The 24,864-nt window shown below is 40.4% G+C and overlaps 1 protein-coding gene across 1 annotated transcript in view; it reads left to right on the forward strand.

Moving 5' to 3' along the window:
• cntnap2a (contactin associated protein 2a) overlaps positions 1-24,864 on the forward strand; it is a 185,463-nt gene that overhangs the window by 71,199 nt on the left and 89,400 nt on the right. Inside the window, exon 2 of the mRNA XM_068748225.1 lies at positions 16,855-16,965. Within this exon, the coding sequence (XP_068604326.1) occupies positions 16,855-16,965 (111 nt within the window). The remainder of the gene's footprint in view (positions 1-16,854; positions 16,966-24,864) is intronic.

The following is a 24,864-nucleotide window of genomic DNA, read 5'->3' on the forward strand; positions in this document are numbered from 1 at the left end:
CTGGTTTCTATCTTAAATTGTGCTGAATTTCTAAAAACTGAAAATACTGAAACCCATAGCGCTGCACACGTTCATTTTATTTGAATGTTAAATGATCCTTTAATGGTTTTGTGGGACATCTGTTTTCAGCACCAATAGAATGTCATACCTATCAAATGCATGCACCACGGGATCTGCATCTCTTCAGCTGCTCCTTGTTGAAAATCTTCAACCAGGTCTGTGCCTTTCTATGATGGAAAAGAACCGCAAAATAGACAAGTTGTGTCAAAACTGTCCTGTCCTTGTCACTAAACCTGTTTCTGTCGGCAGGAAAAAGAACAGAATGTTAAAATTGTCCAATCCATTCCCCTCTTAGGCAGAACAGGCAGTGATTCTTGATATAAATGGAAGGATGTCTCTGATGGCTATAAGTAAGAATGTGTAAGAGTGATAAGGTATTTGTATCACTTTAGTAATATATGTGCGTCTGAATTTGTGTGGGTGAAAATGTGTTTGATCTGTGAATCTTGTGCTTTTTTTTTTTTGTTAGCCTGTTTATGTCTTGCCATGTGCATCCATGTACATGGTGGCAATGTGTGCTGCAGGAGAAGAAGCTGTCTTGCAGCACACAGCCTGGTGTTTGTAGCCGAAAAACTGTCATAAACAATCTGCTCCAGCGTCAGTTAAACAGCAAGCGTGGGAGAATTGGGTTCTCTATAGGGTACAACCAGCCTCACGCGCTCGAAATAGACCGACCCATCTGCCTAATGCACTGGAATCAAAATGAGCAATGGATATCCCATTTGACACTGCAATAGTCTTGCAACAACAGGTTAGCAGTGATTTGGAGTGACACTGTGATAACTGGTAGACTGCGGATATTTTCGTGGTGGAAATCTGGATTATTTTTTTTTCCGTTTCAAATTATTATACACATGAATGCGATGAGATTGCTGCAATGTGCGGTAAAAATAGACTGCAGCCCAGAAGCCAAAGTACCTTCAAGTAGCCCTCAGGTCATCAGCGTCACGTAAAAAACAGAAAAAGCTTCAAAAATGTTGCCACAACCTTTTGTATAATTCCTTCATTTTCTCAACCGCTTTATCCGTAACCGCGTCGTGGGTATTGCTGGAGCCTATCCCAGCAGCCTACGGGCAAGAGGCAGGGTACACCCTGGACAAGCCGCCAGTTCATCCCAGGGCTAGTTGTTATATTATTATTACACATTGATTCTAACACATTTTTAACCCACTTGTGCAGAGTGTTGTGTCTAGTCACTCATGCATCTAAGGGTCAGCTCAGCTTTAGTATTCTCACGCCTTTTCTTAGATGCTGAAGGTAGTGGGTTTAGCTCTGCGTCAGTAAATTATCCCTGACTCGCTGAGCTTGTTGGCACAAAGTGCAGGACACAAGTAAAGCCTCACACTGCAGCAGGCATCATTTTGATTCGCTCTTTTGAAAGCACATTTATTCTAGAAATAAAATCAATTCTTATTCATTCTCAGCAATGAGTCGCTCTTATAAACTTCACTGAGCCTGGATTTTTCTTAACAGATGCTGGAATTTTAGTCATCAGTCAGCCAAGGAAACATACCCGGGTCTTCGGATCCATCCATTCATCTGTTTTCTTTCAGTTCAGTGGTGGGGTTATGATGGCAGCAGTCAAACATCAGCATTGCAGATCTCTCTTACTTTCTGGCTGCACTTTGTCAACATTTGGTTGCACACAAGCTGCACCTTCAGGGGAAGCTGAGGTAAAGTTAAATGCTGCATTTGACTTTCCAGACGTACCTTTCTCATATCATCCCAATGTAAGATTCAAAGAAGATGATATCTTTTTTTGGCTTCCACTTTCTTTTTGTTTTCACCTACCTTTCTCATAACTGTTCACCTCTGTCTGTGGTAATTGGATGTTTTATTTAGCTAACTCCCTTAGGAGACAAACTATTCAGGCAGCATCGTCTTGATGCATGTTATCGTCTTTAGATGATTAGAAGTGAAAGGATTCCTAATGATCTTAGATTGTCAGTGTTTTTCTCTCTATCGGAAAACCGGAGATAAAAATGATGTTTCCTCTTCACTCAGTTTACCACGTAATTAATGTGATGAAGGATCGCCTGAGGAAAACAATGATGTCAGGTTTTTAGTGCGTTCCCACAGTCATTCAGCACCGGTCAGACAATCCAAATGCGTCCGAAAATGTTAAGCCACACTAACAACGTGTGACACCAGATCCGCCCGCTGCGTCAGTCAAGACATTAGCAAAACAATCATTGCATAGATTGCAAAGACATTTAACGCAGACGTGTGCTGTCCCCAGAAGAGGAAGCCTGCTGAACTGAGTCGTCGTTGTTATTATTCGGATTATTCTTTAAACACAACCAACAAAGACACTGTGCACCACCACCTGCACAATGAATCCGAGCGGCAAGGAACGCTGTGCCAAGAGAGCTAATCATAATAACACGATAATAAACAGAGATTTAGATAAATCTTGGTTAAATAAACAACATGAACCCACGACATAAGGAGGACATTGGTAGTGGGAGCTGAGGCAGCAAACAGCGTTGGCATGGGTATAATCAGCAGAGTCCCTGTGATGAGAGGTGGGCTGTAATATCTGCGCTATAAACCTGAATGATTATGATTGGATATTACTAGTCTCACATGCTCTTTCCGGCTTTCATTGCACACCTACTCTTCACAGCTGGTAGTCTGATAAATTGATTCAGGCTCTGCGGTCCTTTTTTTATTCCACGATGCCTTGTAGGTTGAATTTTCTTGGGATACTTGTTCAATAAGCCGCCAAGTTTAATCAACACGCTACGCTTCTTTTTAAAAATCTGCATCAGCTCATGAGATTGTAGCTGATTCCGATGCATGTCGCCACATATTGTGCACCACATGCATATTATGAAGAATCTACCGCCTATCCAATGTCAATGTGAAACCAGTGCACGTTCAGAACGACCTCCCTAATTCCCACTCTGGAGAATTACAGTCCTAAAACTCTCCCCACGGGCTATATTCCCAAGTCGGATGTTTATGAGAAGGATGTGATCCACATATTTTTACACACACACTGTCATGGGGATACACCATGAGCAGACAAAGTTGAGGGCATTGCAAAGGAAATGGTTCTTTGTTTCTGTCTTCCTAGTCAGATGAAGGGCCGTTTATCAAATGAAAACTTGTTAGAATTTATTATAGGATGTTTTTCCTTATGCCGCAATACAAAAAGTATTTTGAATTAGATTTGTTATATTTGTTCCTCATGATTTCAACAGTTGACACATTCCTAAGGTTCCTTTTACTAGAATGCCCGGCTTGCTTGATACTCACTGTCAAATTGATGTGCATGTCGAGAAGTAGGAGGGGAGACACTCAGAAATGTTTTAATGGACGCCTGTTGATGCCTGTTCCCTTTGACAACCCTTTCCTTTCCCCTCGCCTGTCCTCTGAATCTGTCTGCATTAACCTCGGTCTCCGTTTCTCAATGCCCACTACTCAGCATTTACGGCTACTGTGATGTGATCTGATATCTCCCCTCCTCCCCCGTCGCTCTCTGCAGTACCACTGCAGCTCCATCAATCACCCACATGCAGCCGCGCACACACACACACACACACACTGAGCGATTCAGGGCTTATTGAATGAAGACAATGATGGCTCTGTGATAAATTAGAAGGAACTGTTTCAGTTTCATTTATCTATTCATGCATCCACATTCTCTTCACACTGCTAAATGATTTAGCAAAGCATTTGTGGCATTAATTTTGAGACGTGTTGCCATTACTTAAGTCTGTGTATGTATCTCTAAGCCACATTATCACGGATCCCACTGTGTTTCTGGCCTTACTTTTCCTTCATTGGATGCCTTTACAGGTTCTGATGGTTAGGTCTAGATAGTTCGGTATTGAGTAAACAGTTGGAGACAAGCATGAAATCCATAACTTTGGATGTGTTTTGAGTTGTTCAAGCAGCTGTGGGGCTCAACCGGCTGGGGTCAATCACCAAGCTCTCTGAGCCAGAACGCATCCTCACCGTATTTCCCAGCAGGCTTTACCTGGATCCAGGTCTGGGCCCGGGCTTGCACCTGCCAGCAGCTTCAACGATCGGACTGTCATGCTGTTTTGCAGACCCCGCAGGTGCCGTACTTCCTGGCAATCTTCTTCAATTCATCCTCAAAACAAACCGCAGCAACGCCAAGGTGGAATGGAAGTAACTTTATTCCTGGCTGCATTCGTAATTCTTCCAAGTTCTGCATGTGTGAAGGGAGAGCCCTGCAGATGCTTGGTCTGTCCGCTCTGCCTATCCTACAGCCACAGCTGTGACAGCCAAAGAGGTCAGTCTAGTCTGTTTGGTGGGGAAACCATAGCTCACAATTAGCTGAATCCGCACCACCGGCTGTTTGCTTTACAAGCCAATTGCAATAAAAAGAGACACACAGCCATGGAATCGAGCCCTTTTGTTTGTCTCAAAGCATTACAGACCTTCAGAACTGAAATGGTTTCTAAGAGAGGCTGTGCATGTGTACACACCTGCATGCATGTGTGCGTATGCATGTTGTGAGTGTGTGCATCTTTTCATACTCCTGATCAACAAACGCGTCAGTTTTACAGGATTCCCGAGAGCAACTACGTATTAATACATTTTGTTTATGAGAAGTACTATTATATGTTCCACTTGACCACTGAAATTGGAATTATCTGATAAAAAAAAAAGCAGATATGACACATAACATCACACATAAAATCAAGCAATCTTGAATTACATTCTTGACTTGATGATACTCCCTGCTGCTAATTATACATTTCACTGTCTTGGCTAGAGAATGACACAGAAGGCAATAATTACATTACACCATAACAATTATTTTGATGTTTTGGTTTTTATTTTGTTTACATTAGAAACAAAAATGCAACGTGTTACTGTCTTTAATCATAAAAAAAATAGTGTCACCAACTGAAAGTTGGTTCTTTTAAAAAAAAATGTAGCTCCTTTTTTCAAAGCCTCTGATTCAAGTATCTGTTTCATGGTGGCTTTTACCGTACATTTGTTCCTCCTCATGGTAGTATTTGTCAATTTTGATTACCAAAAGGTAATATTTGTTCTCTGCACAGTCTTTTGTATTGTCTTGGTTCTTTGACGTCTATCTGCAGGTGTGATCGTCTACATGTTTTTTTAGTTGTTTTTTTTTCTCCTGCCTATTCATAGCCTCACAACCAGCCAGCGCTCCATGATGCCAGCTCTCACCATATGTCTTTTTGTTCTTCGGACTGGCAAACATTTCTATGATGCCATTCTGTGCCTTGATGCGACCATGCCTCAATGAATCCTCACTGCAACCATAAAGAAGACGATAACTGTCTGGATTTTATCGTGGCAGATGCATTTTTAATACTTTAGTAAAGGAATGGCAATTTAGCATTTCTTTTTCCTTTTTCATCACCAGTCATCCCAACCACTCCTCTGACAATTATCACCTTAACGTGAATGATGGAAAAAGACATGCAGGCATGATAACAGTGTAGGTGAAAATGAGTGAGGAAAAACGGGGAGGAGTAAGGTAGAGAAAATGGACAACTGCAAAGATGGAGAAAGGATTATATTAAGATACTGACTGTAGAATGCAGCAGGTGATATGAGGGAAGGGGAAATTGTAAAGTGTAAACCTGCGGAACTATTCCACAGTCGCTTTTCCGCAGGTCCTTAGAAACAATTTTAGCAAATTAGTAGCGAAAGAAACTCTAATCCGAGAGCAGCGGATATTGTTGGCGTCTCTGTGGAAACATCAGTTAATAAATCATAAGCAAACACAGTTAGGTTTTTTTTCTTTTTTTTTGCCACAGCACAAACGGAACTAACCACCGTAAGCCTCATCTTGTATTGCCGGGCCAGGAGCGATGCTAATTCCCGCTAACGCTGCCAGGTATTACTGACACCGAGAACAATGTTAAATCCCTGTTGGAGAACCTCAGCCACTGCGGGGGCTTAGCACAGCTTAGGTTTCCATTAGCCCGGCAGCATAGATGTACACACACATGCACACATAAGTAAATGCATTGTCTTTCACACATGCACACGCACTCAGACCCTTGATTCCCATTAACCTGATGGAGACCCTGTATGACTCGGAGAGAAAACCCTAATTTGTCAGCCTGCCGTGGGTCTTTGAGCTGAAGGTCGTTAGCAAATATAGTTCACTTCTAATTACTGCTTTTCTTCCCATAGCGCGCTTGTGCAGTGTGTGTATGCATATCCAGCACTTTGTATTAGAGCGTGCGTACATGCACCATGAAAAGTTAAAACACGCTTCCGTGTTTGTGCAGTATTGCTGCACAATGGCTCAGCATCTTATTTCATGTCAACTCAGATTATCCTCAATGTTTAATCATGTGTGTCCAAAGATGGACGTCTTCGTGTCTCATTTTGTATCCATTTTTATGCTGTCTCCCATGTTTCTCTTTGAGTCGCTCTCCCCTTACCTCCCCTTCCTCTGTTCTCTCACACACACTCGACCCGAGTGCAGCACATCTGGCGAAAACAGGATTTATTGATTGTAGGATTACATAAGATATTAAACTTGTACAATACTCCATGCCCATCCTTGTCCTCTCCTCAGCCAGCCAAGTCCAAGATAATAATTAAACTGAAGCCAACGTTGCACTTGTGGGCTTTGGCAGAATAACTGCCACTCCTTGGTAACATGTCAGTAAGTCATGGTTATTAATTATTAGAGGTTTAGTGTGTTGATTTTTGAGGACAGTCTGGTCTGAGGTCACAGGATGGTTCTCTTTATGTTTGCTTTGCTTTTGTTTTTAAGTTTACTTAAATTTCAAGGATTGCAAAAGCTTATAGATAGCAAGAGTGCCTGCTATATTTCTTTGAGGAAAGACGCATTCAGGTTGCAATTGTCAGCTGGTACTGAATGTCACGTCTGCCCATTAGAATGACAAATAGCGTCAGCGACAGATTATATTAGCGCTAGCTAATTGACAATAATGCTGCGGGAAACTCAGCCAAAGGCCAAAACAGAAGTGATATGTTCAACTGTGTAGCTGTGCTCGTTTGTTCGAGATAGACACACCAAGGTTGCTGTGTGGGTTTTTCATTTCAACCAGACACAGATCGAGGTGTGCTTTCTCCGGTGAAACATTGCCCATGAATCTCTCACTTAAACATTCATGGATAAAGTATCACGAATTTCAATCTATCAAAATGTTCAGCTTTCTTTCAGGGTTTAATGCTGTTTACGTCATTTCCAGATTACAGATGTTGGTAGGGAGTATTGATTGTTGTTTTTGAAATCTGAATAGACTTTAACGATCTTTTCATATTAAGATTTGAATAATTTGGATAATGATCACCTTTGTGGGTGCATGTGCACCATGTTTGATTGTTTTTGGTCTGGAACTGCTGTGCATTCATTCTCTCGTCACCCCTTCCTGTGTATATCATTTACCATCACTTTCAACATATTGGTTTTCAGCATTGCTGAGTGTAAGGCAGAGAAAGGGGTGGAGGCCAATTGAGGGGGGTTATTATGGGTTACAGTTGCTGGTCAGGCAGCAGATCATTTTTATGAGGACACAGGAGAGCAAAGGGAAATTCATGATTTCTACCTGACTTCTACACAGGGAATGACTAAGGCCCTTACAGAACACACCAAGGGTCAGTGATTCACTGATTATATTGACCCACTGGGCGATATGGTGTGTGTGTTTGTGAGTGTGTGTGTGTGTGTGTGCGTGTGCATGTATGTTTTTTTGCACATTCCAAAATGTCAATTGAAAGCAGAAACGATATGAATACATAGCTCCAAGTGAAGTGATGTTTCTCCAATTGAAATACTTATTTTAGCATATTAGTATGCCTTACACTATTTAAGTTCTCACATAACAGAACTGTATCTGAAAGTAATGGAGCACATCATGGGGCATTCTCAAAATCATGGTAAATTTAGCTTATAAAAACGAGGTATGAAAAAAGAAACTACCACTACTAATAAAAATAATAATAGGTGTCATAGTGGGTAGCGCTGTCGCCTGAAGAAGGTACCGGGTTCAAATCCTGTCATTTGTATGTTTTCTTTGTCTCCTGGTTCTCCAGTTTCCTAGATATGAGATGATTGGCTCATCTACAAGACAATGATGGATGAATAATCATCATCACCATCATCATAGGAGTTAGCAAATACTTTAATATAATTAAAAACGATCCTTTAAAAATTACAAACATATAACACCCTGACTTCAGAAGTCTAGTGATCTATGCAGGTATGGATTAAATATCAATTTCTGGCACTGATAAATTTTGCTTTTCAACCTAATTGCAGTTGGCACGGAGTGTCGGCCAAAGAGCCACTGAACTCTGCAGCTCTTCTAGATTAATGGACACTGCAGGATTGTAATGTTCTAAAGAATGTAATGTATGGATGGCATTATTGCAGCACACTCTACCAAAAATCTAAACCACTAGACCATTTCCTGACTTCCTATATAACCTCCAACACCCAGACAATTTCTGAATCAATTTTCCAGGCAGAACAAGGGAAATATAATTTAATTAAGTATGTAGCTTTATTGTCAGGGGATATTAATGTACTGAAGTCGTCCTGACAAAATGCTGGCTATATTTGTTTGGTTGTCAAGATATACCTCTGTTCCTTGTGGCGCTCTTGAATCAAGCAATTTGTTGGTGTGTTTCAGTGTGAGATGGTGCCAACGCATCCGCTAAACAGTAACTCAAATCCCATATCGTATGAACGTGACAGCCTTTTAATGGTCTCTGAAATTAAAGCCCACATGAGCAGCTGTGGAAAATAATTAATAATCCACTCTTGTAATGAGCATTGTGCGACAGCCTATCTTATCAGGAAGGAATACATTTGGATGCTCTCCTGTCTGTTCTCCAATACCGGCATGAAAAATCAATATTTTTTCAAAGAGATCTTTCAGGGCAAGATGGGTTTCTGTTTGTTTCTCCTTTGTAGGCATATTGTAAACTTACATGTGTGCTAGTGATGCACTAAACAGGTGCAGCAGCCTCGAAGCACAATGTGACCATTATCCGATGAGCATTATGCATCATTAGGAAGTATTGGGCCAATAATGGGTAACTTAATGCTTCTGTAATCTAAAAGGTTGAGTCATATATATATTGTGGTGAATTTCTGTATTTAACTGGTATTTTTAGGCTAAAGATCTTTAAATTCAAACTCGATGAACTCTGTTCATTATTCTGTGGCAAGTTTGGCTTCAATTTTCTACCAAACTAGCTCAACCATATTTGACTCCTTACTGTGCTATTACTCTGTTAATGAGTAAAAAAAACATTTTTTACACTGCTGCCATGTCAACTGGGACATTTTTCACTTGACAATTTCAATATATTTTTGACATTTTTTGCAAACTGTCCTGTATTTTTATGTCTTAACATACGAATACACCTCGGCCCATACGTCATCACACCATTGATTGTGCATCGTGTTATTTGAACGCAATACTTATTTCAAATATAGAAAGAACAGGAATACATTATTTAACAAACAATGATGTGATCGTTACCATGAGATGCTAATGCTCTTTGTAGATTGCAGTTTGTATTGGGCATTGACAATGTGCACTACTGTGGTGAATAATAGGCAAAATCCGCACTATTTACACTGTCCACCTGTCCAAATCTTTGCTTTTCCTGGATCATTTGGTCCACTGAGTCTCTTGTCTGTCTCCACGGTTCATTACTACTGACTGCAGTTGGTTGTGGGTTTTTTTTTTTACTATTTTTTTTACAGGCATCATGCATTCCTTTCTTTAATTTTTAAACAGCCAGTGTATTAATTTAGTTTAATATAATAGGAATACTATACATCGCAACGAAATATACTTAACTCAAAGACTCTGACTGGATGGCAGTCCAGTTTATAGACTGTGTGATGAGGTGCTTGTTATTAAAATTAGGTGATATTGTGACAAAACATTTTATGGACAAATGCGTGCTTTGGGTTTTAACTCCTGTGTGTGTTTTTAGCGCATGCAAATTTTTCGAAGGCCCCTGAACTACCCACAATTGGCCACAATCAGGTGAATGAGAAGCAGGTATGCTGAAAGGGAAGGGGAAAACGTTTTAAGCAGCAGTAGGGCGACAAGGAATTTCCTACAGGGCTCTGTAGGATACCCCACGAGGTTGGGAGGCCCCAAAAAGTCTCTCTCTGCCAATCAACATGCTGTCAGTTAATAATCTTCCCTCAATATGCACCTGTGCACAAAACCATGCATAATTTGTGTTAGGCAGAGTGTATCAGTGAGAGACTGAGGGTTATGGTTCATGCAGCTCTGGGCAGCGCAGCCCCAGTTAGGAGGTCATAACTGCTCTGACCTGGCAACAAAGTGCAGGCCAAACATTTGGTCACAGCGTGACAGAGCGAGACACACAAATAGACAAAGTTGTGATGAAGGCCTGTGTATTGTTGCACTAGCCTCCTCTTTGTTTCTGGCTTTTATCCGCCGTGCAACTAATGTTTTGATACGTGGAGATCATTTGAGTGGGGTTCCTTTTGTTTGTCAGAGGCAGACTTAAAGGGTGTCAACATCTGTAAGCACCTCTTACATAATAATGCAGATCTTCCTTTTGCAGTGTCTAGTTTAATAAATAGTTGAAATGTCAGGAGCTGATATGAAATAACACTGTGGGTCGCAGCAGATCTTGAGCTTTCCTCAGAAACCCTTCGGTGCATTCACTTTCTCAATCTTTCTTACATTCCATCTGGCTTTTGGACCCAGGAACAAAGAATGAGACCAAAGGGGCAAGGTTAAGGCTGGAAGTTTTTATTCTAGGCACAGAGAATCTGAATCACAACTATTTTCAAGAGTCAAACCTACGAACCACCACTGAATGCTCTGGTGGAGATGCAGAAGAGCCTTGAGGGTTTTCAAAGCTGTCCGAGTTAAGTCTAGTGAAGTCTGTCGTCCGCTTTTTTAACAAGTACTTTAATTGTTTCGAGTGCATGTAAAACAACAGAACTAAATGAATTTATTCTCAGTAATTATTTCAGTCAAAGAAAACAGCAAAGCAATATGGGAATCTATTATATATTTTTACTCAGTACGGTCTGGTCTGAAGGCCTTGGACAATAATGCTTTGAGAAAATTAATGAAGCTGGCTGACAATAATGAAAATAATTTTCCATATCTCTTTCATCCATATCTCTTTCATTCATCACTTTGTGTGTATTGATTTATTAATCATGACCTCTATTTCTACTTCCTCTACTTCTTTCCAGTAATTTCCCTTTCGCATATATTTTTTGTGTATTATGTAAAAAGGATTTAATAAAGCCACAACTGTCTATCAGAATAATATCTCACTAATATGAATAAACATCAAATAACACAGCAAGTGTTGAATGATGGGAGGGGTGGGGGATGTTACCCTGTCGTCACAGCTCTCCTGTCCAACAGACGGAGGCTCCACGGACTGCCACTGAGAATCAGTCATCCTGAAAAGCCCTTTAATTAGCGGTTTAAATAATAGATGAATGTATGCAGTGGGCCCACAAGGGTTATTGAGTTGGTCAGGCTGAAGAGGCTCATTGGTTACATAACTGGACAAACCGAGTAAGTGTTGACCAATGGTGCAGCAAACTAGCTGCATGGACTCCTGTAGAACGGGAGGAATTCAGCCGGATGATTTAAGCAGTTTATTTCAAATAGATAAAGAGCTTTCTATGCATTGGACTTGTGTCAGATAAATTATAGTTTATTAATTGTGTGTTGTCAGATTATAATTTATGTATTATTCTTAGTTTGATTCTTCTTTTGCAATGGTTTAGTTTATTGTCGAAACATTCCTGACACTGATGCACAGTAAATACGTCACCATCACATCCTCGTCAGACCTTTAATAGCTAGTTCTGGTCTTCCAAATGTCAAGGATGCTTAATGTTGCCCCAGTCAAATTAAAACAAGGGTTCTGCATTCAGCCTAAAATGGATCTGCCAATAATACAAGCCGTGGGGGTGATTATTTATTTATGTCTTCCTTGTCCCCTTTTTGCTTTCTGACACAAGCTCATTGCCAACCCAGCCTCATCCCCATGACGGCACCATAATTTGAGTACTATGTGGTCTGTGGGTGATTTTTTTATGTTGGCTCAGCTTGGTTCTAATTGATCAGCCCTGTGGACATTTTGGAATCAGGACAATCAACAGAATAAAATGTGTGAAATGCCTCAATGAAAAGAATTGATTGCCAACTTTGTTTTCCCAGCAAGGTGCAATATAATTAGAGTCAATAGGAGAGTCTTTGCCTTTTCAAGTACATAGTCTGCTAAAAATAAACTACTTATTGTTCAATATTTGTGCACTGTGGCTTTGGTGTCTGTCTCATAATGGAGAGACCAACAGTAGGGCATGTAGGAGTGTGCAGTGTGTTCTTGCCAGCATAGAGATGGTGGACAGCTCAGGGAATGATGTGTTCACTGGCGTTGGCAGGAATGAGTGAGCAACAGGATCAATGGTACACTGTACAGCATCACAGCAGCTATGAGAGGGACATGGGTTAGTTTTTGTTTATTATACGTGGGAAGTTGTGCTTATACGGAGTCCTGTATTAAGTTGAACATTTAAGCTCAGAGACGTGCATATCAAGTCCTGTTGTCCAAGCCATCTGGATCGAAGTGAAGCTAGCCAGTAGTTTTATGTTGTGGGATTGGCCAATGGAAACAGATGCAACAAATGCAGCTTTCAACACATCAGCAAAGATGAAAAGTAAACACAAAACAATTTGTCTGTCTATTGATGTTTTCTTTCCTTGAAAGAATACATCCCATCACTATAAAAGCAAGTCATATGCTATGATTTGAGAGTGAACTTTAGATTGCTTTGGGACTGTTTATATCAGGCACTGCGATGAGTTCACAGACTATAGGAACTTATTCATCAGATATTTATGGGTATGGCATGCAGCCATTGCATTCTTTGTAGGCACTGTGATATAGTTCGACTGAAGACATTCAAGTTAGTGATACCCTATGGATTTCTCTCAAACAAATGTGTTGACTCACAAAGCATTGAAAGGATTTGACACATGCAGATTACATGCAGTATAATTATGTTCCTAATTGCTATCTCCCAGTCTGTATTATCTCCACCTTTTATGGCGTAGCACGGCGTTAAATGGTGTGCTATGTATATCTAACAGCTACCACCACCTGCATCACAGTGAATACTCTCAACCTAGGCCATCTGCATGATAAAAAAAACATTTCCCCTTTGAATAAAAATGTACGCCATGATCTCTGCAACATGTCATGCAGAGCATCTGTTTACTTCCCAATTTTTATTTGAGTGCACACACTGGCAAATGATGCTGAAGGAGCAGCCATCTGTAATGCCAATTACTGAAGTCTTTTCTATGCTGGCGGAACATCTGTTAGATTGTTGTCCTATATCTCTTTGTGAAGCCCATTAGGGACCTGCTGTCGCGCGTTTCCAGGTGCACAGGACAACCTGCATATATAACTGCTCACTAATTAACGAATGGCCATTTTACCATTTTTCAAACTCTTTTTTTTTTAATGACCCCATGGAAAAGAGGAACAACTTCAACTAGAAATGTCCAATTTGACATAAAAAAAAGGATGCTTTGCAAAGAAATAGACAAACAGGAGAAGCAGATGTTTTAAAAAATAATCCGGTAATTTCTCTCAAGTGAAGTTTAGAATATGTTTACCTCCGCCGCTGACTTTAGGAAAAATATTACATTTTAACATTGAAAACCACATTTCTAGATTCAAAAATCTGTTAAAAATAAACATTGATTCACTTTTACTTTTCATGGATGGTGTATAAAGATACCAATAACAATTTCTAACCTTTTGATAGTGATCCAGATCACCATGTGGATGGTGTAAAATCCAATTAGGAGGGGAGAGATCTGCTCAGCTGAGAGCTGCGCTCTCTGAGTGCTTTTCTCGTTTGGTATGCCTTCATATTTCCAGTGGTATTCAATACTAAATACTAAATGCATTCTGGCTACTGCCTGGAGAATCGGATGGATCGATCCAGATCCCTGCATCTTCTGCAGAATAGGCTAGTGGCAATCATCTGTAAAAAATAACAGACAGGTTATGTTGAGTTTATAAATACCACAGAAGAAATGAAGTCACTGCAGACTTATGTGGCAGCAAATACAATTTTGTTAAAGCCCAAACCCCAAATCTGCTGCAGATGGACCGTTAGACTGAGGGGATTTTGTGACCATATTCCAGTCATGTTAGACACGAAAAGCATGTTCAGGTAGAGACTCTAACTCTGACTTAAGCTAATTGCATCACCAGCTGTTTGTACTTCTTGACAGGGTCCTGACTTGAGTCTAGACAAAGCCTCGGGTCCCCGGGTTATTGTTTTGTTGAGACAGCCTCGACAGCCTCATACAAAAACTCAGCACAGTGGTTTCACAGGCATTAAAGACAGTACTTTGTAGTCTGCTCTGTAGTCTGGCAAAGAACAGAGTGTTACTGACTTACTGACCCCATTGTCAAAAAAAGATACACAAAGAAAAGAAAGAAAACAAAAGAAAAACATGCAAAATGCAAAACCGTTGCAGAATTGCTAAGAATTCCATCCAGGAATATTTTTCTAAAGAGCTAATGTGGCAGGCATGACCAGTATTGAGACGCATCTTGATGCCACAGTTTTGCATTGTGTCTGAAATGCTTGTGATTTTATGCCAACCAATCTTTCAGATGTGATTAAATCTACCCTTAATGTAATATTCTTTGTTTGTTTCTGACACCTTTTAGCACAAAAGATGTGACTGGGATATAAAGCCCTTTGATAAAAATCTGGCCAAATGCAAGTCTATCCATGGCTCTGCTCCCAAATGGTAATAGCTGGCTGACACACATCCCGGTCGCTTTTTCCCCCCTCCCAATTTTGAGTTATTTACCTGGCTCAAAATGTCACTAAGAAGGTATTGGTATGCAGCCACTCTCATTTGTTCTCACCTCCTGTGTTCTTTCTCTTTTCCTTTTTTCATCTTTTCTCTCTCTCTCTCTCGCTCTCTCTCTTCATACCGGCCTCCTCCCTGCCCTCCACCTCGTTCTCCTTGCTTATCATACCATCAAGCATGAAACTATCTGTCTTTGCTCTCTGGGGAACAGGCTGACATTTACACTTGGATTTCGTACTCATTTGCTTGCCCTGAAGTACCTAAACATACAGAGCCTTGCTTTCTCTCTGAGATCTTGGCAAATATCAGCCACAGTGATCTCACACTTCAGTGACGACCGTGTATTCGGCATTCATGAATGTGTTCTATTATTGTGATCGTCATGTGATACCAAGCAAACAGGACTGCAATAGTATTTCCCTGACTTCACGTTGTTGTGTTGCTACAGTGACACAGTGATTTTATCATTAATATATTGCAAACCAATCCAATCTTTAAAAAAAAAAAGTAATATGGTTATGCTCGCTCAGTAGTTATTACTGTTACTTGTTTTTTTAGTAATAGTTACATAATGTTACCCAAGCATGTTTTCACCTATCACCCAACCTGGGATATAAATCATTCAAACTATTATTTCCCAGAAAGAATTAGCCAATCGATTACGGGCATAACTTCTTTTTTTAGCATCTGATAATTTATGTCCTTTCACGTAGCAGTTCTGCCATCAGAGACCAAAGAGGGCTCTGAGGAAATAACTCGAGGCACTGAAGAAAAGCACCACAGTTTTTCTCTACAAATCTCTAATTACATTTATTACATCCTTCCCTTTATCCTTGTGACTCTGTATTTTTGGCCCTATGTGGGTGTAAGTGATCAATAACATTCATTGAGGAACGTATAGAGACGAAATGTCTATACAAATGTTTTGATTCAAACGTCTTTGAGTGCGTCTCGAACATTTCATTTCATTTAGTGGATTGCAGAGCCTTGCATGGCGTGCAAGCAGTTTATAATATAGAGTAGATGCCACCTTTTCATACAAGAAGCAGATTTCCACCATTATGAGGAAATCATTTTGACCCCATACACGACTAAATATAGGAATATACTCTATTGCACAGTGTAAGAGGTGGAAGGTGGAATATTATATTTGACAAAATTACACTGACCCACCCCATATTATTTCCATTTATTTCAGCATTACCCGGTAATGTATTCCTCTGCTCCTGTCTGCATCCGTATCTGCCATAGATGAATAATATGGACCTCAGGCCAGGAGGAAGTTAATTCCCCTTTCCGTGCAGAAATGCTCTCTCATGCATTATCAGGCTATGGGGATGTCATTTAGGAGACCACCTGTGAAATAAAGTATAACAAGCCTACAACACATGAAGGTTTCATGGCTTTGACTTTCACCGAGTGTGGACACACACAGATGCACACACACACAAGCACGTACTTCTACCTCACTCAGAAACACACATTGGGACATGGCTGACAGATATTGACTGTATTCACACCTGATCTTCTGGAGGAGTGATTATATTCATGGTCATGTGGGTGGGTTTTGTTAACTGCTAACATCCCTCGTCCTCTAGTTATAACCATGTTTCAACTCTCACAAGCAAGTCTCAAGAGACTCTCACCATTCTAATGTAAAATCATATGAAAAATATGTATTCTATTTTATTCAGTTGAGGCCAAGGAGATCATATTCTGGAAGAAAATAATTTAACATTTAATTAAAAGTGTTGTAATTCATAAAGTCTGAGAACCTCTTCAGCTAATTTATGAAATGTCGCTGATTAATGTGAAATGTACTGATTGTCTCTTTGTGTCCCTGTTGCCCTTCCTTTCTTTTATGTTGTCTCTCTCTCTCCCTCTCTCTCTCTCTGGATCTTCATCTTTTGTCTCTCTGCAGAGAAGTGTGACGAGGCTTTGACCTCACCTTTGGCCCACACAGCCTTTACCAGCTCATCCATCTTCTCCAATGGATATGCACCTGGTTATGCAAAACTCAATAGGAGAGGAGGTAAACGCACACACAAGCACAAACATGAAAAAAACAAGATTATTTTAATGCATTAATTAATGCATTAAAATATCGCTGTCTACCCTCTCTCTTTCTTTCCTTCCCTCAACTCCAGTCATTATCTCAGCAACTCAGACTGGAGCTCATTTCCACATTGGTCCATCGCAGAGAGCGATAGGGCCAGACAATTACACCATTCTGTGTTTATACAATTAATATTACATACTTTTCTATCTAATATAGTCACACTGCCGCTGAGACAACAGAACCCAGAGCTGGCAAATACAGCTAAGGTAATATGGTGTCTTTAATCACATCAATATAATTGTTCAGAGATAACAGAAATACCCCTCCTTTAAAAATGACACCTACGAAAAAATGTCAAATGAGAAGAAATAAAGACCACCTTGTCAAAAGGGGTTATGGACCTATCTTCTCAGTGATGCAGGTTGGGGATAAAGGTGAATATGTAAAACTTGTGATCTATTTTATTGAATACATTTACTTAATTCTAACTGAGCCATTTATCTGGTGTCTCATTACGTCTTTATGAAGATTTTGTTTAAGGACGTTGCATATTAAAGCAGATCAATGTGTATGTGGCATTTCAGATCAGTTTCGGCTGAAAAGTGTTAAAATCATTTTTGGAGGAGAATTTGCTCAGTTCCAAGGATTATAAAAATCATTACTCAGGCTGATTTAGCATCTGAGGTGGCAAACCTCCAAAATCTATTAATACACTGACGAAAACCCTTAAATACATCAAAAATCGAAATGCTCTTGCACTATTCAGCTGCATGATATGCTTAAAAAAATGAAAAAATATACTCAACTCTATTCACTTGACCGATCTGTTGGTTTGTGTGCCTAATTAGAGCCCAAAATGTTTTACAGATTGACAAACTTGTTTTAATACATATCAAATTCTCATTGATCTAATAATAAGCATTGATCTAATAATAAGCAAACAGTCTCATACATCACTGTGGTAAACAACAAATCGACAAGCTATCAAATGCTGACTTAATGTAAAATGTCCCAAAATGAATATATGACCCAAATGAATATTTCCCCTGACACAAGATTCAGGGGAAATAAGTGAAACAGAATATTAATCTCAGACTCTGTGCCTCGTCATCCCCTAGGGATTTACACTGCTCTGGTGATGAGGTCATCACCTCGTTAGCATACAGAATCTGACAAGGGTGGAATGTAAAATGGGAGAGGGGAAACGTCTGCAGGAAGGGAAGCCTCTATTTGCTCAAGTTACTGTTCATTGTTATGTACTTTTGTGTGTGCAAAATATGCCAATATGAAGTATTCATAATGCAATATAGATGAATTTTAAAGAACTAATGTTGTCCATGTTTAGAAATATTTGCCAACATCCATTGAATCATATCAGTCACGTACACATATTCACAAGAACACACGTTGATTGTCGACACTTTGAGCATTTCCAAATATTTCTGTTTACAAAAAGAGCATTGTGCTCAACATTTGCACATTTATTTATGTAAACAGACAGAATTAGTACCGTGGAACTGCTCACTGTCAACTTACATGCACGCTTTCACGAAGGGCACAGGATCACAATCCTGTCCCCACACAGTCATGCCATGAGGAGGAGTCCCTCCAAGCATCTACATCTAGCTGCCAAATGCCATCAATTGCATGAGTGTGCACTGAAAAGCCTATCTTCTCCAATCTCCCAGTGCTATGGAACAGGGGAGGCACAAAATCAATGGGACACACCACTCATATTAAGCTTCTGTTGTGACGTGTGTGTGTGTGTGTGTGTGTGTAGGTGTGTGTGTGTGAGGAAGAGGTGAAATGATGCAGTAACGATTTTCCAGCAGGCATCTGTCTGTTATATACAAGGCAGTTGCTAGGCCCCTGGTGCCCACTGTGCCAGTTCATGTGACTGCTGGCAACACACGCACACACGCACGCCACTTTCTCCATCCATATACGTGTGTGTTAATGTGGAACATGTGCATTTGGCAGGACTAAGTTTACCACTAATACTACCTGTGTGCATTCTGTGTAAAGAATTCTCTTGTCCATATTTTATTGATCTGTTAATGTGAAGCGGGAGCTCATGAAATGCTGAAACAGAAACACATTTGTAACCAGCATCCTCATCATCACACTGTTGAATGTATTTTCTCTTTGTTTTGGAAATAAAAATCACTCGCAAGCTGTTGCTCGGCTGTATGGAGCACGCATATCAAAGCAGGGACATTTTCAAGACAGAACAGATTGATAAAGACTCTTACTTTTTATTTGTCTCTGCCCCCCCCCCCCCCCCCCCCCCCCCCAACTCCACTCATTTGCTCTTTAACCATCTCTCTGCATCTGTTAATATCTGACCATTATCCTCGATTGTCCCTCTGTCTGTTCTCCTCCCTCTATCCTGCTTTCTTCTATCTTTCTTTTTTTCTTTTCCCATTTGCTGTCCTTCTTTTCAATCTGCCTCTGACCCTCATCCTCCTCTCTCTTCTTTTTTTTCGCTCATGGTCGTGATTCATTTTCTGCTCCCTCCCAATGTACGTTCTCCCACCCCCTCACCCCCTCACTGTCTCGCCTGTGGGTTCATATGTGAGAAGCGGCACATCTCAAGAGTGTCATACAGAAGGAAAGAAGAGCCTGGGAATTACAGATAAATCTGGGGTTGCAGAGTTTGAGAACGAAAGAGAGGTGATATAATGAGAGGCAGACAGCTGAATATTTGCAATTATTTCCAGAATAAAATATGTGACCATAGGATAGGACCGCATTTACACCCTCACAAGGAGCATATGGTGAACTAGTTGCAGACGGGTGAAGTTTAATCAATAAAACTATTTTGTTAGGGTGACGTAACAAAACTGCTAGGTTGGATTTGGTTAAAAAAAAGTAGATTAGTAACATACATTTTGTTATTTGTACCTACAGTGTAATATACTATCACCTTATTTTGGTCCCACAAGCTGCAGTTAACTGAGTCATTCAACCACCCCAACCTTCTCCTCCTCCTTCTCCCTTTAAGTCTTGGACAGTCTTTGAACTCGTTGCCTATACAACCTGGCCTTTATGATCAGTTGTTTCAAGAGATCGCTAATTCAGTATGTTAACTCATTCAATGCCATTCACGTCTAAATACGTTTTTTTATAACCCAAACATTCACTGCCAACATTCTCTTCAATAACCCCGGAAGGAAAAATGGTAGCAACACACTTTCCTACCATTTTCCTGATGAAAGAAGAGACTTTAATCTTTCATTTGGTAGGTTCGGTGTTTGCATAGTCATAATAAAGAATATTATGTGAGGGGCTTGGAAAACCGGGCAAAATGAGCGAAAACTGGGGCACTCAGCATAAAGCTGAGCTGAAAATGACTGGCACTCAATAAGTTAATTAGCATAAATTCAGTCTGATTGGCCTTGAGAGACATTTAATAATCTATTTCTCAAAATGAATGCTACTGTAAAGGTTATTATCTTTTAGTCCCTAGTTTGCACAAAGCTCCAGATCCCTGTTGAAGGCTTAATTAGAATAGTCATGATGTAACTCAATAGTCTTTTTCTGAATATCTAAATACCATCTTAGATGTTCGGTAAATCTTTCCACCTCCAAGACTCCCCAACTCAGCAGTGCCCAACCTAATATTTCTCAATATTTCTCTGTAATATCCAACATTGTGTCTTTGCTTATGTCCTGGATATTTGCAGACCCAAAAACAGGCCAATGCTCCAGAAAATATTTCAAGAACTCCGTTTTAACTTTATTTTTAAAATTGGTTTCCAATAGTCCCACAGCACCCACATAAGCTGTACCTCTCAGGGGCTTATTACTGCTGTCAGCCTGAGACAGATCACCTGTGGATACAGGTTAGAATAGAAAAGGCACGGATAGGGTGATGGAAGCATGTGGAGAAGTGGATAGAGGAGACAAGAGATGAATGGACAATGTGTAGAAAGGACAAAAGCAGGTGTATTTGTGCAGCACAAATCATACACAAGGCAAATTGCTTTACAATGACAAAGAAATAAATTCAGCACAGAACCTTTAAAAGAACACAAAGAAATCAATGAGCTTAGTGAAGTTGTGGCTGTTATGGTATGATCATGATTCAAGATGGTGCAATTACTGACATTCAAGTGTGTCCAATCTTGTGTCATCACTGAGAGCAAAAACCATACATCCATGTGTGCCCCCCTGTTTACCTGCCCCCGTGTAAACTGCACACTCGTGATAATGATTTGTGTTGACGTGGTCTTTCATAGAAAAACTTGCTCTTGTAGGAGATCAATAAATTCCATCGTGTTGGAGGTTAGAGAGGAATCAGCGAACTGGATGTGTGTGCATTAATATCCCTGCAGACATGCCAGCATTACTTGTGCACCTAAGTTGCTGCTCCGTACAGATATATAGCTGAGCGTGAGATTGCATCATTAGACACGAACACATGGTTACTGAGCTCTATATTCTCCCCCTCTCTCTCTCCCTCTCTCTCGTCTCAAGCAACCATCACACCCCCTTCTCCCTCCCCTTCTCATTTTCTCTTTATTCTCTCTATTCTACAGTAACATTCCCAATCCCACACTCCATTTCCTCAGTGTGTCCTCTTTTGTTTCTTTCCCTAACCTTATAATCTCTTTTTCATCTCTCACACTTTTTGCGGAATACTTTTTTGTTGTTGTTGTTGCGCTACTTGCGCCTCTATGTTCAAATCCAAGATGTCACAGTTCTGCATCACGACCACAATCTGACTCACTGTATATTTAACCAGATCTTCTCCTTCCCTTTCCTCGTATTGCCTTTCACTTTGTGTCATCTGGCAAACTTGTTTGATGTCCCTAACTGCTGCAGTCATCCATCGATAATGGCGGCCCGCTCCTGATTAAATTACTCCGTCTTCATTCGCTCCCTTTGCTCTGACAGAAAGATGAAGCACCAGCAGCGGGCTAAGCAGCTGTTTTCTAACTGCTCCTTTTTTCCAACAGCATAACTTCTTAATTAACTATGATGTTGTACTTTAATGCTGTTTGGTATGCGGATCTGAAATGGTCTCACATCACCTCACTCTGCTGCAGTAAAGAGGATAGAGGAAACTTGCTAAGCCCACATGCACAGAGAGGAATCCTGTTATGTGTGTGCTCCCACTCACCCCTCACCAAAATATAAAAAGAAAAGAGATGTTCTCTTGTTTGACGCCATGATTTGCCACTGTCACTTCTGTCTGTGTCAAAGCTGTCACTGGCTGCTCGTCCCTCATCAAAAAATAACTGCTTCCATTACTTCCTCTCAGAGGTCAGGCCTTCTGTAAAGTAGCATCACTTTCCTTTATTTTGTATTGTATTGTTGAGCCGTGTTCAATTCAACAGTTGTCTGTCCTGCCATTTGTTGCTCAGTAACTTCTTCTGCCATTCATTTCTTTTCCGACTCATTTCATTTCCTGCCTTCGCAACCATAACACTTTCCACCGAGTCCAGCAGTTTAATTAAGACACATTTTATATTTCCCCGGTGGCCTATACAAGTTCAAAACCTCTTTGCCATTATCACACACACACACAGATGGCCACACAGCTCAGGTTTAAAATTTATTTGGATTGTACTTGCATACTGTACTAGATATATATTTTATTTTTCTCTTCATTGGGTCTCAGTGGGCACTTAAACATTTTAATTTCACACTTACCATATATGTTTTTTATGTGCACCCCTGCACATATAGTTACAAAGCTAGTTTTCAAAAATTATCTGCCTGCTCACGATTCAGTGAGGATATTTGTGGTCCCAGTCTGCCCTAAAGTCAGTGTGGCTCCAGCTGCTCTAACACAGCTGCTACAATGCAGGGTTATCTGTGTCATCACAGTAGCTCACACTTGTTGTGTAAGCTGTGACACACACCAGCAGTGGTTTAACTTCTATTGGCTCCTTTTAGCTCAGAAGGAGTTGGTTTAAGTTCAGCTACCAGCGAAGGACATCACACAACTACCGGTTCACCGATGGAACGATGTGGCATGATTAGTTTGTTGGACTTGATTCAATTGATGGGAATAGACACATCAGGTGGAATTAACCCATGTGGACTGAGTTAAGCCATAGCACGATGTTCTGATACATTATTGAGGTATTCCATCAATACAAATTAATTTTGCTGGTGTGGAAAACAAAATATTGGATTTTTTTTAAAATATTTCATGATCTATAAATGTTCAATTAGCCAGACATTAATTAATATGGTGTGGTATTTATCATAAAATTAAGTCAATACAACTTAAAAGGTATTCAAATAAAAAATGCATCCTTAAGTTTTAGTTTTATACTCAACAATTCAGAGGCAGAAGCAAGAATATTTGAATATTGAGTACTTAACTCGGTGGAAATATATCCAACATGTTGCAGACCAGATGCAAAAACCCACCCATCTCTGATAATTATGTTGTTGTTGTTGTTTCTCTCTCAATTCTTGTTACATCATTTTACAAGAATATAATAGTGTTCAGACATTTAGAGCACACATACGCTACAACACAAAATGTCGCGGAGGTAACTCGACATCAGGAGGTATTTCAGGACTTGTATCTGCTTCAGTGTTGAAACATCCAGGTGACGATGCTTTTCTAGTTTTAGCCTGTTTTCATTTCCGTCCTCTATTCTTCTGTCTTCTTCTTAGACCGTACCTATTATCCCTCTTTTGTGCTAAACTCCATCTTCCAATCTTTGTCTCTGTTACTTCCCCTCTCCTCTTTTGTCTCTTCCTCAGAGGTGATTTCTTTGACCTTTTCTGTTCCCCTGTTCTCTCTCCAGTCCTCCTCTCCTCCCCAAACATCTGTGTGTGTGACAGGTGAGAGAACGGTGACTTTCCCATGACAGTCCACCCCTACCCTTTCACCTGCCTTTTTCCCTCTTCTGTTTTCTGTTCTATCATTCGCCCTATCTCATCTTCCATTCCCCTTCTACCAGCCTCCGCATCCATCCCCAATTTATTCCATCAACCCTTTGACGCTTCCCATGTTTCTCCCTCCGGCCCTCACCTTGCTCTGCACCGCTGTTTTTTTTTTTTAATTTATCTCTTCACCCCCATCCTAACCTCTGTCAAGTTGCCCCTTCCCCTCTCACCTCTCATATGCTCTTTTTCAGCCTTCTCTTTTCCTCACATATCTATGACAGATGTTCTCTGGTCCTTTTCTTTTTCCTTCCACTCCCATCCTATACTTGGATCCCTTGATCTTCATGACCTCCAACATCAAACTCGTTTAAGCTCAGAGCTCTCTTCCTTCCTTGCTCCCCACTCCATCTCTACCAGATACATGCCATCCTTTGCACAATCTTTTGAACCTTAACATCTCTTTGCAATTCTAAATCTCTCTCATTCCCATCTGTTACTTCTGGTAACCCTGTAACCTAAACATGCCATCTACTCTGTTCCATCATTTTCAGCCCCTTTTCTCTTACCATCACTGTGTCCTTTCATTCACCCCATTAAGCCACCATAAAAAGAACTGTCTATCAAAAAAACTAAACCTGACTGTCACTGAACCACGCTGTGGTCTCACTGCTGGTTGAGGAATGGGTGCGGTTTATCTCAAGGTTCTCATCCCATTCCCTCTACTCTATTCCTCCTCTTCTCTTCTGTTCCAGCCTCATCCATCACTACCTTTACCATAACTATATTTCTCTGTGTCTTTTTTTTCCACACCATCTACATGCTAACATTTCAGGTTTCTCCAATATCAAAGCTATAAAATCCTGTCTTATCACTCCCTCTTCACACCTCATCCATCGCCCTTTTTCCTCCCTCATTTACATTTTTCTGCTTCCTTCCTTCTATTGTCACCCCTCGCCTCTTTGCGACACACCATCTTCCTTTCTTGTTCATAGTATCACATGACATCAGTAATTGACT

This window comes from Brachionichthys hirsutus, chromosome 14 (assembly GCF_040956055.1).
Source record: "Brachionichthys hirsutus isolate HB-005 chromosome 14, CSIRO-AGI_Bhir_v1, whole genome shotgun sequence".
NCBI lineage: Eukaryota > Metazoa > Chordata > Actinopteri > Lophiiformes > Brachionichthyidae > Brachionichthys > Brachionichthys hirsutus.